At 41.6% G+C, this 18661-nt stretch overlaps 1 protein-coding gene and 1 long non-coding RNA gene across 4 annotated transcripts in view; one reads left to right on the forward strand and one right to left on the reverse strand.

The window, feature by feature from the left end:
• The window catches only part of LOC109031473 (vacuole membrane protein 1), a 40282-nt gene that overhangs the window by 15787 nt on the left and 5834 nt on the right, over window positions 1-18661 (reverse strand). The window contains exons 1-2 of one of the 3 annotated variants that reach the window (XR_011899766.1): window positions 17019-17181; window positions 6337-6481 (exon numbers count right to left, since the gene is read on the reverse strand). The exons of 1 other annotated variant lie outside the window; for it this stretch is intronic. Coding sequence is in view for 1 of the 2 variants with exons in the window: in XM_019042990.2 (XP_018898535.2) it covers window positions 6337-6432 (96 nt within the window). In the remaining variant the exon portion in view is untranslated. Of the gene's footprint in view, window positions 1-6336; window positions 6482-17018; window positions 17182-18661 lie in introns of those variants that run through there. One more of the 3 variants, XM_019042990.2, reaches the window with a different exon arrangement.
• LOC140224500 (uncharacterized) lies at window positions 827-16675 on the forward strand. Its single transcript, XR_011899767.1, has 3 exons — window positions 827-1147; window positions 1668-1963; window positions 13596-16675. It is a non-coding gene; the product is annotated as an uncharacterized lncRNA (long non-coding RNA).

The following is an 18661-nucleotide window of genomic DNA, read 5'->3' on the forward strand; positions in this document are numbered from 1 at the left end:
TCTTGAAAACATTGAAAAGAAAAAGGACTCTTGATTCAATCAGATTTGAGCTTAAATCAAAAGGAAATCTGCTCAAATTAAGAGGCTTGGTTCTTGATTTAAGCTTAAATCTGATTAAATCAATAGTATTTTTTCTTGTCGATGTTTTTAAGAGTCTGGGCTCTAGATCCAATGTGGTTTTTTTCCAGTGTACTGCAAAAGTATCACAAGCGTCATGCGGCATTTCCAAATTTCCGCCGCCATTTTATTTTTTTACAGAGAAATTGTTGGCTGAACCCGTTCAAAAATTTCACTTAATTTTATCGGTAGCACGAAGAAAATTCAGCGGAATTTCGGACAGGTTCGTTGGAAAGTTTCTCTGTGAAAAAATAAAATGGCGACGGAAATTTTGAAACGTCGCATGGCGCTTTTGATACTTCAGCCGGAAGGCGACGAATCGAGGACTTGGGTGCAAAGAGAATTTTAATTCAAATTTCTGAAAAAGGGCTCAAACGCGAAATCATGCACTGAATTCTGGTGGTAAAACGACGCTTTGTGATTGCCCGCGCGGCGCATTTTCAGCGCATTGCAGCTTGTAGCACCGCGGAGCCGAGTTCGGATTTGAAAAGGCTTTCTTTTCTACGACGATCGGATGAAAAAAAAGCCGTTCGAGACCTGACAATACCGGCGCCGGCTTATGAAGTCTTTTGATAAGCTACTGCAGCAGCGCTCTCCGCTTATCACGGAAACTATTAAAGTTCGTGATAAAAAAATAATCGTAGATGAACTTTTGAAATTCTTATCTATTTTCACCTTTGAGGTCTTGCTCACAAGTCATCGTTTAGGGCTTCGGCATTCGTTATTTTTCCTCAAAAAGCTCTCTCAGGAGTGGAACGCCCTCGTATTTGAAGGGGGGAGGACCATGGATACTAAAGTTATTACATTGCAATTCTACGAAGTTTTACCTGAAAACTTTCTTCTTCGTTCGTTAAAAGCTGTTTGTATGACGGAAGCAACTTCATATGTCAGTGGCTGTTTGAGCTCGGCACTAAGGCTAAGCCCCCCCCCCCCCCCCCCTTCCCAAGAGGGCGAGCTTCGTAAACTATCAATTTATTGGGAATTTCGGCAGATTACTAAGCTGATTGACAACAACTTCAAGAGTGTTTGGGTAAATAAATAGTTCATAAAGTAAATTCGAAAATTTGCGGAAATTTTACTCTTTATGGTGGAACATTTAAATTCTAAATAAGTTTTACTAGGATTTTTTCGCCAGGATGACCACGGAAATTTCTCAATGAGACATTCTGATTTTTCCAGGCGTTTCCTCCACCGATTTTTAGACAATAATCTGAATTTTGAGAACACGATAAGGATTCCTTTTAAGATTTATCGATCTTCCTAAAAGACACGCTTGATATATGTGATGCGGCTTGTAAAAGTTTTCATTAACATAATTCATACCTTAGGTACTTCTGGGTTATTTTTCTGATCACATTAATTGAAGAGCCTTTTCATTTCCATACGATCGAATTTAAATTGAATTTGATTAAGTTAAATTATTCAATACAAAGGCAAAGACCGACCAGCATATCAAATCGGAATTATTTATGAAAGCGCTCATTTAATATTACGCCCTCTTTTTCAGAGCATTCTGACTTGATTTAACTCTTTTTTCTTAAAAATTCCAGGTCTATCGCTAATTTCTGAGCTATAAACGATGCTAATGGAAATATGGTTCATTCAATCGCCGTGAAACGAAAATTCTGTCCAGAATTGCCAATTTGAAACGCGGTTTCCGAATTACTTGATGTAAAATGGCAGAAAATAGACAAAATTGGTAAAAACTGACTTCACTGAGTTTGCCTAAATCGTGTGAAATCGCAACACGTGTAACTAGCACATGAGTACACGGCAATAATCAGTGGCATATAGGACACTGAGATTAGACGGTTGGAAATTCCAAAAATTGAAGATTTTACAATAAGTAAGTATATTTTCTTCAGGGTAGACAAATATGTGCCTTTTGATCCTGCACTGGAGAAAAACTCAGGCCGTGAAAGCCGTGCTTGCGGGCTGTTAGACATGTCGCAGGCAAATATAGGAAAATCAGGCATTTTGTCAAATGCCTAGGCAAATAGTCAAATATTCTAGCTATGATTGAAATTCTGATTCTTTTCCTAATTTTAGACCAAAGAATTAATTGACCCCGTAAGAAAAAATTCTCAGTAAAAATTTGCATCACAAAATAGTATTTTGAACGATTTTTAGCTCCTGGGTGGACACTTATCTTGAAATGTTCAACATGTCAAAGAATACAGCAGAATGAGCTTGTTCAGCAATTCGTAATTCTTGCATTTTTGGAAACTAGAGAGTGCACAGAGTTCACAGGAATTTTCCCCGATTTTTTTGAGCAATATTAACCCACGAAATACGAGTCCAAAAGTCCGTATTTTGGGCTCCCATTTAAACGCGCGCCGCTTGGCCCATCTCAAAATGGCGCCCATTTTCTCCGTCCGGCGGTGGCCACACTTTTGACCCGGCGTGCCGGCAAGGTACCTCTGCATGCCTCTGCCGTGTGTGGGTCGTATAAACAAACGAAGATTGATAACACAAATGATCCAAACAACTCGAAATCTCTTAATTTTAATTGATTTAAATCCATTTTCGACTTCAACCAAGCATTTGGCAATAATATTCATCGTATTTTACAACCAGGAGCCACGGCCTATCGGCTCATTTTAAGGTGCATTCTGAAAATCAGTCTTACAAGTCCAGTGTCCAAACCCAGACTTTCTTCTTTTACTTTTTTTGACCATTCTCTTTTCATTTTCGCCTCAAATCAAATGTTTTGCAGTTTCTTTGTCTTAAGTATGTGGTCCTGAATTCATTCAAGAGTTAGAAGTTCACCATTTATTTAGTATTACAGCCTTTTAACCTCTCAAGCTTTACCGATATGATCTCATGTAGTTCGAGGTTTCTTTGGCCCAAACCAAGTGATTACATATCTGATGTGTGTCTTATGGCTCTTCAAATTCGCAGTTTAGAAGTAAATCAGAGACTACAATTACTTAATCCAGTTCTGCTCTCATGTTCAATGTTTGTCATAAGTGTTTGTTCGTGTCTGTTCTTTATAAGTGACCACTGTAGTGCATATACTTATACACAGTTATGCTATCGGTACAGGTATTATTTCTTGTTTTCTACAGTCAGACTTTCTCTTAAGCGCAATAATTGACCAAAGAAATTCACCTAGTTGCGTAAATAATTTGGTGTATAGATATTCTGTTAATGTCTCCTTGCGGTGATTCAAAGTTTCTGAGATCTATCACAAGTGGATTTTGCATTTAGACGGTCACTCTTGTCTGATAAAATTACTGCTCTAGCAGCTTCAAATTTATACTTTGATCTCTGATTCATCACTAAATGACACTCATGCGGTGTCATTTATCTTTAATCAGTTCAAAGCTATTTCGACAATGAATCATCAAAGGTCCGATCGAAGAAGGAATTTTCTGGTGAGTGCTGCGGCTGAACCGACATCACAACTCTACTATCGAAAGCATCAACCAAGACATGATCATTCGTCTGGAAGTGGCTAATCAGCAGGCCGATTATTGAAGGCTTAGAGCAACCTGACAAGACATCAAATTCGAATATATTGCATGGATATGATAGGGCTATGTCTTTTCATGTCGGGCTGACATAGTTTCAATAATCGGGCAGCTGGTAGTTTAACAGGTAAGATTTGTAAAGTCACTAAGGTATCACAAGTTACATCCGCATCTCTTGTGGTACAGTTTTTGTAAGTATGCTTACCTTTGTGGAGATTAATTGATAACAAAACGAGCATATCAATGTCATAGCCTAACTAGAAAACCACTAACGTAGATTTACAAAGTTTCAGACTTTCTGTTTCTCTTCGATTATAAAATCATGCAACGAAATGTTACAAATGTCATCCCCAGATAACCTTAACCATGTTCCTTACATATTCTTATGGGAGGATGTAATTCTATGTCTTTTCAAAATCCTTCCATCCATCTGTACCTGAGAAATTCAGTAAACCAGCCGACTTTCAGACTTTTAACAAGAATCGTTGGCAACTTTACCATTGAAATGATTCTTAGGTGTTTTTGAACAAAGGGATTTTATTAAAATGTTTGTTGGACAGGTTTGATTCACCCTGAATTCTTAAATAGAGAGAAAAAAAAAAAATTTTCTTCACTCTAGGAAGACATGAAACTGACCAAGCTGTAGGTAAGTAAGTAGTTTTTGATTACTTCATTCCATGAAATATGATGAGCCTTGTTTCTGCAGGAAACACAACATACTAGCAGGAATCCTCAAATAAATTTTCTGTCTTGTACAATATCTGTTGATACTTAAGTATTTGATGATACCTATGAAGTACAAAATTTCTGAAAAATCCCTGGGAATACCAGCAGAGTCGTCTCCAAATTTTCTCTCAGGAATAAAACTAAAAATTGTGGAAGTTTCCTAAGAATGCTCTCAAGACAAATTTACGTATTATTCATAGATGAAGTGTAGCCTGCTACATATCATGTCGTATTCCTCTTCAAATAAACATGCAGGTGAGTAGATTTTGAAATTTTGAGCGCACAATTTGCTCATGAAAGAAGCGAGCACTACCATGATTTCCACTTACCATTACCACTTCCTGATAAATTTTTATAAGTTGATGCTTTTGAAAAATGAGTTGTGATGTCGGTTCAGCCGCAGCACTCACCAGAAAATTCCTTCTTCGATCGGACCTTTGATGATTCATTGTCGAAATAGCTTTGAACTGATTAAAGATAAATGACACCGCATGAGTGTCATTTAGTGATGAATCAGAGATCAAAGTATAAATTTGAAGCTGCTAGAGCAGTAATTTTATCAGACAAGAGTGACCGTCTAAATGCAAAATCCACTTGTGATAGATCTCAGAAACTTTGAATCACCGCAAGGAGACATTAACAGAATATCTATACACCAAATTATTTACGCAACTAGGTGAATTTCTTTGGTCAATTATTGCGCTTAAGAGAAAGTCTGACTGTAGAAAACAAGAAATAATACCTGTACCGATAGCATAACTGTGTATAAGTATATGCACTACAGTGGTCACTTATAAAGAACAGACACGAACAAACACTTATGACAAACATTGAACATGAGAGCAGAACTGGATTAAGTAATTGTAGTCTCTGATTTACTTCTAAACTGCGAATTTGAAGAGCCATAAGACACACATCAGATATGTAATCACTTGGTTTGGGCCAAAGAAACCTCGAACTACATGAGATCATATCGGTAAAGCTTGAGAGGTTAAAAGGCTGTAATACTAAATAAATGGTGAACTTCTAACTCTTGAATGAATTCAGGACCACATACTTAAGACAAAGAAACTGCAAAACATTTGATTTGAGGCGAAAATGAAAAGAGAATGGTCAAAAAAAGTAAAAGAAGAAAGTCTGGGTTTGGACACTGGACTTGTAAGACTGATTTTCAGAATGCACCTTAAAATGAGCCGATAGGCCGTGGCTCCTGGTTGTAAAATACGATGAATATTATTGCCAAATGCTTGGTTGAAGTCGAAAATGGATTTAAATCAATTAAAATTAAGAGATTTCGAGTTGTTTGGATCATTTGTGTTATCAATCTTCGTTTGTTTATACGACCCACACACGGCAGAGGCATGCAGAGGTACCTTGCCGGCACGCCGGGTCAAAAGTGTGGCCACCGCCGGACGGAGAAAATGGGCGCCATTTTGAGATGGGCCAAGCGGCGCGCGTTTAAATGGGAGCCCAAAATACGGACTTTTGGACTCGTATTTCGTGTGTTAATATTGCTCAAAAAAATCGGGGAAAATTCCTGTGAACTCTGTGCACTCTCTAGTTTCCAAAAATGCAAGAATTACGAATTGCTGAACAAGCTCATTTCAACATTAAAAAATATGAGAAGCAATTTTAGAGGAAGAGAGAAAGAGAGTTTGTCGGTTGGATGAGATATTTTTCCACAAATATTGAAAACTCGTGAGCTCTCCGCTATAAATTCACAAAATTTTGTAGACAATCAAAATTTGGCTATCTGCCTAGGCATTTGACAAAATGCCTGATTTCACTATTTGCCTACGACAGACATACCGTCCGCCTTCCGGGCTCAGAGGCCGAAAATTCGGCTGTAGCAGCAGCCGTCAAAGCTATGGCTCCAGCACCCGGAACTTTCGGCCCCTGAGCCCGGAACGGCCGGTATGTCTATGTAACCCGTAGCTGTTTTCATAATTATACATGCAAACCCAAATTGCATTTATGCTCTTCTACATGCACTTCTTTTTAAACTGAGCTGGGTACTTACGCCGAGCGACATATTGTCCGAATCGATATCGATGACGGTGAAATCGAGGTTCAGCAGGCCAATGGTTTCGGTAGCATCATTAACAGACGCGGTCATCTTGGGAGTCCAAACGATGACGTCATTATTCGACACTGATCATTCATGGCTGCGGCAAACCGATATGACGTCACGAACGCATGCGCAACAGGAGAGGGCAGAAGGATGAGGATAAAGGGAACAGGTTAAGGACCTACGGGACAAAGAAGGGTGCGGTTTAGGTTAGGTTAGGGTGCGGTTTCGAAAGGCGTTTGCTTTCTAGCAACCGACCAACAAGAACAAGGTTCCGCCAGCCTTGAGGTCAGGTTAAAATGGTATCAAATTCAGAATATATTGGTCCAAAAGTGATGAAAATTTGGAAAAATTTGTATCCAAGTTAGACAAAAAAAATAGAAAGCTGATGGGAATTTGGTCAAAATAAGGGCAAAAGACACGAATCTCATCGAGATTTTGAAAACAAAATCCGGTGATAAATTGATTGAGATGGGATTAGATTTCAATAGTGGCGCGTTCAAAATTCAGGAGAAATGAGGTTAAAATGTTAGCAACCTTTAATTAAATTCGATCAAAACGGGAACATTTCATACTGATAGCTCCATAGACGTCGTCAACCGTGATTACTTATTTGTTTGAAAGTTTACACATTTTAAATTATGTATGTGATTGGTTTGCTGCTAGGTGCTAGTTTCTTATTTTCATTTCTGTCTTTTCTTTTAATCGAGCAATGCTCCTACTCATCTTGTGTTGTGCAAACTGAACAACATGCAACAGCCGAGCCGAAGCCCCGAAATTGATGCCACCGTATTTGCATACCGCAGAGACTGCTATGGTGACGTTTCGTGCGCGATTTCACTCACGTAGACTTTTGTTTTTCATGGGCGGGATGTTCAAATTCACGCGTCCAGAATCTTCGTGAGGAGTTAGTTCCGGTAATTTTAGTTGTGCGAATCGTGTTCTACTTAGGTGAAGAATCATGTATCAGAATGGTTCAATTCGCACATTGTATACTGCCGTGCAAAGGAAGAACGCCGTATGAGCCTTCAGACGTTGCCAAATTTCCTTCGATAAAAACCGAATTTACTAATGAAAAATGTGAATATTTTTCCCCCAAAATTTTCAGACAATTTTGTACGCAATTTAATCCAAAAACTTTAGGGGAAAATATGCATAAATTTCGTCAAAAATACATGTTTTAGCAAGGAAAATTTGACAACTCTCGAATGTTCATGCGGCGTTCTTCCTTAGCACAGCAGTATACTGGTCCACTGTCTGAAAAGCCCGGTGCTTTCAGCAAAGTTAACTGAACTGGAACTAACGCCTCACCGACTTCCACCTGCGGGATGCCCCGAAATGCGGGAAAGTGACCGGGGGGTGGGGGGGGGGGGGCAGCAGGGAGAAGAGATCGGCTCGTCGATCACCCGACACTTGACAGGGAGACACGAGAGAGGTGACACGGTCAACATCGTCCGAGTGTCTGAGGCAAGGCAAGGGGGCAAAACTCGGGGGGCCGGGGACGACGACGACACTGTTAGGAGGGAGGAGACATGACGCGAGAAGTTCCCGGGCTCCCGTTGCCAACTGCCAACTGCCAAATACCAAAACAAACCTATTCCCGGTCTGGCCTGGGTGATACCTCTCGCGATAACGCTGCAATGAATAAACGGCGTTCCATCTCGACGATCACGGCGTCAACGGACCCAAAAGCTGAGCACGGTGTCAACAATTGACGTCTTGCTCATGCGGTGGGAACTCACAACTGGTATCGAGTTGTAGGTGTCAACGAACCCACTGAAAACTTGATAGCGAACAACAGCAGGTAAACAAACCCGGATTCTGAGCGCGGTGTCAACAAGCAGAATCGTTGGACTCACGCAAAGGACACTCACAATCAGAACGTGGTCGGTGTCAATGATTACAGTGTCAACGAATCCGAAGGCTGAGCACGATGTCAACCAATCGTGATATCCTACTCAAGCGAATAAGGAAACTCAAAAGCGATGAGAAGTACGGTGTCAACGATCACGGTGTAAATAAACCTGAGGCTGAGCACACGGTCAAAACTGATTGACGTCGTGCTCAAGCGAGGGTAACTCAACACCGATGGCGAGCATGGTGGCAACAAAACCGGAAACTGAGCGCTGTGCCGTCAGTAATTGACGACAGGCTCAAGAAAAGGAAATTTTTAAGGTGGGAACCATGGAGGCCCAACGATCATGAATAAACCTAGGATATAAACTTGAAAAATACATTTAGCGTCATTTGGAGGTCTTGTTAAGACGACTTCAAAATAGTCCGGTCGAATAAAGCTAGTATGTACTTTTACCGGCGTATGTCAGATTTTACAGATTGCTAGAGGAAACATTCTACTATGAGTACGGGCTTTGTCTTCTCCTGATAGATTAATTTACTTTTTGACCAATTTTGGAACATACGTGCTCCAAGAAGCCTACGATCGCTTATCTAATCAGAGATGGATCCAGCGGGCTGATTATTGGACTGGATTGAAGAGGCAATAGACGAAGAAGGCAAAGGACAAATGGAGCTATCTTGATGATTGGAACGGGTGGTTGTTGTAGACTAAGGGGGAAAATTAAGACATTCTTCGGTAAAAGGGTGCAGGTTTGCAATGCTGCTAATGCTGTGCAATTTTTGTAGCGTTTGCGGCAGATGAAATTCATTCACAGTCCATTTACTTTCTTACAAAACTGAGGAGAAACTCGAACCAAATTCAGGAGAAAATTCTTAGCAGAAATGTCGGATAATAAGTTACTTGCAACTAGAGAACTACGTTGCACAATCTTAGCGGCATTAGAAGTCTCATACTTCCTTTTACCGAAAAATGTCTCGATTATGGACTAACTATGAGGTCTCTCGTGGGTTGTCGTTAGTGAGCCTATTACTTAGAGCCTTCGTTAATTGCAACCAATCGCTTTCCACCAATATGATCGCTCCCTTATCTCTTTGACTTGTTTATCCATTGCTTTGTCTTTGGATTTCAAATAACAGCCCCTTCTATGTTCATTCTCTTGATATAGTGGTGCTTAAATGATATCTATAAAGAACGCATCTCAGTTTTCAGCAGTTGTCACGGTTGCTCGATATCATTTCCGTGGAGTTAGCTCAGAAATTAGTTCATGGCGCACCCGTGGCTTATTCGCGGTCTCGCACGGCATATTGATGAGATTGCATCGGCGCCGCGCCGCACTTCATTTCCATGCCGCCACTCTGATATGTTTATAAGCTAAACAAGATCAACGCGAGTTCTGTCGTACGAGGGAAAAACGCCGTATGAACTTCCGAGTGTTGTCAAATTCCTCTAGACAAAATATTTGGTCTACGAGAGGAATTTAAATACTTATTCCTTTTGGAATTTTCAGATATTTTAGATCAAATTGTGAATAACAAAGTCAAAGAAAAATATAAATTTAATTTGGAGAAAATTCAATTTTCATCGGAATAAGCCTGGTGACGTCTAAAAATCCTTTTTCATTCCCATGTCACGTGGTTGCAAACCGCGCAAGTTAAACTCGAGCACTGCCATAACGAAAGAACTCTGCGTGATTTGGACGTTCACAAATTTATTCCGACAAAAGATTGATTCAAGCAAAAAGATATGAGTACCTACTTCCCGTTGACATTTTATTTCAGATAAAATTTTGGGTATTTTGTGGGGAAAAAAGAAGGAATAACTTTGGCAACGTCTAAAATTCCCTTTTCATTCCCATGTCACGTGGTTACAAACCGCGTAAGTTGAACTCAAGCACTGCCGTAACGAAAAAACTCCGCGTGATTTGGACGTTCACTTTATTCCGACAAAATATTGATTCGAGCAAAAAGATATGAGAGCCTACTTCCCGTTGACATTTGCAGATTTTTCAGATAAAATTGTGGGTAAAATTTTGTGGAAAGAAAGAAGAAAAAAACATGCATTAATTCTCTGGAGAACCGGAACCCTGGAGATTGGGCAACATCTGAAATTTCATGCGGCGTTGTTCCTGAGAACGGGAGAGCAAGCAGATCAACGAACTACACCTCTAGAATGGCCGACCAGTGTTAGAGACCCGGAACGTTTTGAAGTTGATATAGGTTAGGTTTACTTGGGCTCACACAGCAGGCTGCCATCTAAACCCATGTCAGACGCTGCCCACATTTTGCCGAATATTGTTGAATAAAGTGATAGCAATGAAAAGATTGCATAATAATCGCACCTCCAAAGGTTTTCTTAACTCAAAAAATAGGAACTTTGAAAGCAAACCTCAAAAAAAAATGAAAGTTTACATAGGTTGAAATTTTCACATGTAATCCTTATGGGCAAGACGCAGCAGAAATGGAGATTGAGGTTAGCTATACTTGGGCTCCCACCCCCCTCCTGCCTTCAAAAACCGGCCCTTGCGCGTTACGCAGGTTTGCTATCTCGCGGCCATTCTAGAGGTGTAGTTCGTTGAAGCAGATCGGGCGTGCAGAAGACAGAAATTGGTCGATTCAAGGCTCTCGCAAGACGTCTCTGACGCAAGAGCGTATCCTGATTCCCGCATGAGCCGCAGAAAGCATGGATTTATACGTAAAACAGGGCTCACGTTAAAATTGAGTTACGCCTTTACGTCGGAGGAGCGACGAGGACTGTGGCGGCATTCGTCCGAAACGGCACCCACCCCCGCCTCCCCTCGTCCGACCGGTCCCGGTGTGTACTCAGCGGTTTGCCATGGCTCCTGCCTTATTAACCCGCTTACGAAAAAGCTCTCTCGGCATCGTGTCACCCGTCTTCCAATTCAGACCATTTGCATCAATTCGGCACCATTCAGGATGTTTGTTGATGGATGGAGACGAGTGTGACTCAAGCAGTGACACAACGGTTGGGCCGAAACTGATCAGAAAAGATCCGAGAGGCCGTTCCTTAACAATGCGACGCAAAATTTGGAATTTTTCAACCTGATTACGAACGGAAAAAAAAAAGGTATACGACTTTCCTATCTTTGGCTGTGATACTCACGTATGACGTGAAACACAACTAAAAAGTAAAAATAAGACAAACGGAGTCAACACAACATGGAAATAGAGCGAGGGAAACGACGTGCATTGATGACGGCGTAGAGATACAACTATTCGTGCTTGATGGATGTCCGTGTTGCATCTTTAAAATTGAAGGCGCGATGGCACGAGGCGTGAGATCTCGATGCTCCGCTCTGTGCTACCATTGAAATGTCGCTCAGATCCGGGAGAGCGGATAAAAACGAAGCCCAAGTACGTCTTTCTTTTCTTGGCTGTGTTGCTCACGTATCCTTTGGACACCAAAACAAATGAGACAAACGGAACCAACACAATATGGGAATAAAACAAGACAACAGACGGGCTTAGATGACGGCGCAGAGATACAACTATTTGTGCTTGATGGATGCCCGTGTTGCATCTGCAACATTGAAGGCGCGATGGCACGAGGCGTGAACTCTCCATGCTCCGCTCTATGCTACCAATGCAAATAATCTCGTTCAGATTCAGGAAAGCAGTTAAAAAACGAGGCCCAAATACGTCTTTCTTATTTTGGCTGTGACAAGACTCAGTTTTTGTTTTTGCGTTCTCATGCCACTTTTTCTTATTAAGCACGCTGCGTTTGTGTACCTATATCTGAAGCTTGTATGTACCAGCCCCATACAACCCGCGAGCCACGTGTTTTTAGCAAGCTCCGGGTCAATTGAACCTAACTTGAGCTTCTAAGAGTTTAACAAGTTGGAAAATGAACTAAAATATCAGAAGTTCCCATTTTCTTTCCTTCCTTTCCCCCTGACTACCTTTAACAGATACATCTATAGGTCAAATATCGAAGGAATGACGTAGGCATTAAGTTAGTATATTAGTGTATTTTCCGAGAGAAATACACTAGTGCGTATTATCTGCACCGTAAAAAAAAAAAAAAAAAAACTTATTGGATCTAGAGTCCAGACTCTTAAAAACATCGACAAGAAAAAGTACTCTTGATTCAATCAGAATCTAGCTTGAATCAAGAACCAAGCCTCTTAATTTAAGCGGATTTAGTTTTGATTCAAGCAAAAATCCGATTGAATCAAGAATATTTTTTCTTGTCTATGTTTTCAAGAGTCTGGACTCTGGATCAAATGTGTTTTTTTTCCAGTGTGCTTACGGTCGACAATGAACTTGAGTCGTGGAGTTGAGCGTGCATCTGTGTGTCACTGGCGCAGCTGACAAAGCGAGCGTGCTGCGCTTCCAGAGCGGAAGAGGAGGACACTCGGCACCTAGCTTTGTCCGTAACTTCCGTAAGTGGACATCGTGAACGCAGGTCCAGCCGGTCCGCGGAGCGCGGATGCAAAAACTCCGCGTCACGCTTCATTGTCGCGAGCCGCTCGACACACGCTCCTGTTATGACAGTTGTTGCATCGCAAACACTCTGTCCTTCCCATCAGCTCTGGTTCAATTATCTATCACCGGCAAATTGTCATTTGTTTGTGTTAAATAACGAAAAGTAAAAATGGGCCTGTTGCAAAATGTCAGGGTAGCCACAGAATTTACAAAATGAAATTCCCTGACATTTCCTTGATTTTCCTGACACATTTTGGTGAAATTTACTGACAATTGAAGATAAGACAGATGGTCAAGAAGACATAATTGAAATTAGTTTTCAGGCAACATTTGTTGTTTGAAACCTCAAACCCATTCTAGAAAGCAAATAAAGGTGATTTAACAAATTTTCCCAGACATTTTCGTCATTTTCCCCGACTTTTTAAAATTCCCTAACATTTCCCGGTATTCCCTGACTGTGGCAACCCTGAAAGTGTGGGGATTTGTGAACTGACTCCTGACTCCAATGGCATATTTCACGAGAAGAACGATGAAGTTATTGAAAAATCTTGAAAGCACCTCCCAAACTTAAAAAACAAGCTGTTTTAGGAACCTGAGAATTCCTTAGAAATTGATTTCCGACGTTCTTATTGCGTCTCTTCTCTCGCTCTCCCTTGTGAGGCAGTTGGCAGGAAACAATCAGCAGGGATGTTTGTTTGCATGGTCACTAGGGCTTACGAACGCTAAGAGAGTACTCCCCTATTGAAGGCACTCAACTTAATGATGACGAGTTGAGCTTTTCCAAAAACTATCCACGACACGCGCGGTGGCCATTTCCTTAAATTTCAAATCATATGCTTTTGTCCAATTTTTTCAAATTTCAATTACGTATGATAAATATATATTTCTTAACGTTTTTCGGACCGTTTCAGGGCACTGAGAATGAAAACGCTTTTCTCGACAATATGTAAAGTTAAGCTTCTTAAAAGTCACAATAAATTTCAAATTTGGGAACTACACAGTATTGGAAGGGAGGTCGGCAGAAGCTACTTCTTTGAAAGATATCGATGGCTGAAGTTGAAACATGCTTAGATCCAGATGCGACGTTGCACGCCTCCTCTCGGGTATTATTTTTATTCTCATTTTTGTGTTGATAACTATCCACCTGTTTTTTTTTGAAATTTTCTATGAGTAAGCTTCACATTTCCAAGAACATTTGCGGAGAATTTCAGGTTTTTTTTGTGTTTTGTTCGTGAAACCTCTTAAATAAAAATAAATGAAAGCATCGGTTATTGACGGGCCGAAAGGAGGGTATCCATAATTTCTTCTTTCCTTTTCTTGCTTTTCTCAGACTCCAAAATGTTTGAATTCCCTGAACTTCAAACAACATTTCCACTTCAATTTTTGTCCTTTCAACTATGTTAACCTCTGCTAAATTTTGATCGTAAAATTCCATAACTTTTCCTATGCATTCCCTGACCTTTCCAGACCGCCGTAAAGTTCCTGAATTTTCCTGACTTTCCACATTTTCCAAACCGCCGATCGGAAACCCTTTCAAAAGGGCATAGTTCAGCTGATTGTGAGAGCAATAAATTCAACGCAAGAAATTCCCAGTCTTTTCGAGGTTTCTCTACCCTTTCAAGAACCAGCTACACACTACAAAACCTAGGCGATTCGGTTTCCGACTGCGTCTGCGAGAAAAGAAACAACCAACCAGTGGCGTGGTGTGCTTCGAGAATTCGAGATATATCGATTGATCTGCCTTTTAAACCTACGGAAAAGGATCAATAAACAGGGTGTTCGCAACGAACACCTTAAAAATCGATCTTTTACTATAGCTTCGAATGGGGAAACATCGATAATCGATCATTCACGCCTCCCCACTGCGACCAACGCTAGTGCTAAGGAGGAGCGCCGTATGAGCCATCAGGCGTTGCCAAATTTTCTTCGATAAAACACCCTGGTAAACTTATGAATATATTTCTTCCAATTTTTCTGAGAATTTTTTTCAAATTTTGATCTGAAGTTCCTGAAAATATCAAGGAGAAATATTCATAACTTTTCTCAAAAATAAACGTTTAATTGGAGGAAATTTGGCAACTCTTGAATGTTCATACGGCGTTTTTCCTTAAAACGGCAGAACGGTGGTCCGTCGCAAAAAGTGACAACCACGACGGCACCACCAGGCAACAGTTGGGCTCCTGTTTATTGTGCGCCTTGTTTACAACCGGCGAGCACCGATAACGATTTAATTGCCTCCTTCTTTACTAATTCACGAATTAATCGACATTTCACGACGAACGGACGGACGGGCGGGCACACAGGCGGTCCCTGGTGACGGCTTTTTGACGGCAGGGGGAGCCGGTCAACGTATACTGCCGTGCTAAGGAAAAACGCCGTATGAACCTTTAGACGTTGCCAAATGTCCTTAGATAAAACACGAATTCCCAGGTAAATTTACGAATATTTTCCTTCCAATTTTACCAATAATTTTGTTCGCAATATCAACTAAAGTTCCTTAAAATTTCAAGGAAAAGCATTCATAACTTTCCTCAAAAATAAACATTTTATCAGAGGAGATTTGGCAACTCTTGAATGTTCATACAGCGTTCTTCCTCAGCACAGCAGTATAGGCCAAAATTATAGCTCCTCTGACGTGAGAACGTATCTTGATTCCCGCATGAGCCCCAGAAGGCATGGATTTACATGTAAAATAGGGCCCACGTGGACATCGAGATACGCCCAAATGTCAAAGGAACGACGACAAACGGTGGACTCACGGGCACGGGCGGCCTCCTGTTCCAAATTTTAACCTCTCCGTTTCTATAGTAACTCCAAACGGAGACGAAACGAAAAAGATGTGCGTGATGATATGACTATGAAAGTAAGTATGTGACGCAGTCTACGAAAAAAAGGGAATTTCAGTCCACGTGGGCTTAATTTTTAGCTGAACGATTTCTGTCGACTGTCAAAGTCGCGTCCAAAAAATGCTCTGGTTTGGAAACGCGAGGAATATTGTACAAATCGTTGTTTCCTCGAAAAAGAAAGTAACTCCATTTCAGTGTTGCCAAATGTCCCCTTGCAGATTGCATATATTAACCGAGGAAATCTTGGGCTTTCCTGGCCGAAAATTATACTGATTTTCCCATATATTTCATGCAAAAATCAAGAAAATGTTAGATAAAAATTCCACAGTTGTAGTTTTGTAAAATTATTGATTGCCTGAATCAAATTGGCAACCTTGGAATGGAGTTACGTTTCTACGTTCAGGAGAAGACGAAATGTGGCTCAAACGATACTCCACGATGAAACAACCATCCCTAGTGAAAGTCTCAGATTGAGTTCAAAGTTCGTTCTGGTGATACAGCGTTGTAAAGTTCACATTTTCTACAGTTGCATCACAAAACCACCCGAAAAACATTCGTGGTCGTTGAATATTTTCACCATTGAATCGGTGATTGAGCCAACTTTCCAAGCGCAGCGATTTACGTAGTTGTGAAAATGATCGCGACTCGTCATGCCCTTTAAAACATCGACACAAGAAATTCTGACTGAACGACACGACAACCCTTTCCTTCAGGTATAAGCTCATCGATTTAGAGAGGGTGAGCTTTTGGCGTAAAATCCGAAGAACTGGGAGAGTGCAAGGAAGAGTTCATAGCGCTGGGTTACGAGAGGCAATTCAAATTTCCCAGTATTCCCTGACTGTGGCAACCCCGTTCAGACAAAATTTGTAGTTCGAAACGTCAAATTCATTCCAGAAAGCAAATATATCTGAACGATTCTCCCCTGACATTTTTTTTATTGGAAATGACAAAAATGTCAACTGGAAATTGTGAAAACTGGAAATTTTCCCTGACTTCTCAAAATTCCCTGACATTTCCCGGTATTTCCTGACTGTGGCAACCTTCACGGAGAAAAAAACTTCGTGCGTGGGACCCGAAGTTTAGGTCATATGGATCTCTGAAGTTTTCGGATGGAGATCTCGAACACTTAAGGTGCAGCTGTTGAGGTTTGGATCACACATCTGAAACTTCAATTCTTACGTCTGAAGTACTTCGGTTTTCACATCCGAAGAACTTCGGTTCTCACATCTGAAGTACTTCAGGTGTATGAACTGAAGTTTCAGATGTGTGATCCGAACCTCGACAGCTAGAGCTTAAGTGTTCAGATGCTCCATCCGAAAACTTCAGAGATCCATATGACCTAAACTTCGGGTCCCACGCACGAGGTTTTTTCTCCGTGTCGTTGCCTCAACTTGAGGCCGACCGCGAACCAGGGTCTGTTCAAATCTGGAGCAAGCGTTAACCCCCACGAGACCTGCCGAAAAACCACGGTATTATGTATATTTTCACCATGGAATCGGTAATTGAGGCAGCTTTCCCGGCGACGCACCGGTGGGATTGGGCCCAGGAAAGGGCACACGCACTGGCACAGCGCGACGGAGCGGAAACTGGCGCGCGCGATCACACCACACTCGCGCCGATCACGTGACGACAAACGCCCGGCACCGGCAAGCCACTCGCGCTCACGACTGACGAACTGGCCGGGCGCTTGAGGCTTGATTAGAGCACCCATTTTCGCATTAGCATAGTCGACCAAGACGGGGTCCCAAACCCGCTGGTCGACTCCATTCGATGGGTCGAGGATCGAGTCGTCTTGAGCAACTACGGCAGAAATACTGGCAATGGGTCAGTTGCGCTGGTCACAGAATTGTGTTCGAATGATAAGACCTGTCCAAACAGAAACTGCCTAAGTTCAATATAAATCGAGAAAAGTTTATAAGTTGGGTTTTTTACGTCATCCACCGCGATAGTGACACCCTTGGTTTCTTCCACCTTGCTTTCATTCGGGTTTCAAGTTGTATAACCGGTGCGACTGATGAAAGCAAGTTGGAGTCAGTGCGGCGCACATTCGCACTACTCAACGTGAAACTCGGATGAAAGCAAGGTGGAAGAAACCAAGGGTGTCACTATCGCGGTGGGTGATGTCAAAAACCTAACTTTACAAAAAGCGATATCTCGGTGAATAAATGAAACGTAAAAACTTGTTGTGCGGGCATATTATATTCTTTGAGGCTAATCTACAAGAATCAAGCATCAAAACACGATTCTGTGACCAAAGCAACTCTGACCCAATTGATAGGTCGAGCAGCAATCAGGGCCGGATCTGGGGGATGGCCACATGGGCCACGGCCCATGGCGGCAAATGTTGTAATTTTTTTAAATATAGGTATAAAAGAAATCGGATTCAGAAAAAAAATTAAAGACGAGAAAAGGTGAAAAAATCTCTCATTTCCTGAGAGTATAGTAATTTCTATTTTTTTTCGTCTTTCGGTGATACAAGAGACAGCACCTTTAATTAATTAGTCGAGTTAAGAGAGAAACCAAACACGCAATTTGGCCTGGAACGGCGCTGCGCAGAGAGCAATGATGACGAGGACTTGAGATGAAAAGGAGAAACCCTCGGAGCGGCGCGCGGCGGTCGGCATGTAACACATATCAGTGCCTACAACACTACATGAATACTTCACGCATTGCGCCAAACACAGAGCGGTCAGCGTGAAACGCATAGCGCCTACAAGACTGCATGAATACTTCACGCGTTGCGTCAAACACAGTGCGGTCAGCGTGAGACGCAAAGCGCCTACAAGACTGTAGGAATACTATACGAATTACGTCGAACACGGTGTGATCAGCGCGGCGCGGCGGCGGAAGTTACAATTATTAAATCACATTTTGTTTGTTCTTTCATAATTTTTGCGTTCATTTCTTTAAATGGAAGGCCTCGTCCACACGGAGATAGGTATACGGAACTTAACTTTTACGCAAAGTTCTGTGAACTTTTGCTAGTAGTGTTGACAGGGTTTTCGCAAATGATGTATCCAACAAGAATGAACGCGTCTAATGCACCCCTCTCCCTTCGGCACGTTCACACTTGACGGTTTTTTTTGATAAATCATAACGAATGATAGGGTGGCGGCAAAATACAGGCGGCC

The sequence above is a fragment of the Bemisia tabaci genome, chromosome 4, assembly GCF_918797505.1.
Source record: "Bemisia tabaci chromosome 4, PGI_BMITA_v3".
NCBI classification, from domain to species: domain Eukaryota; kingdom Metazoa; phylum Arthropoda; class Insecta; order Hemiptera; family Aleyrodidae; genus Bemisia; species Bemisia tabaci.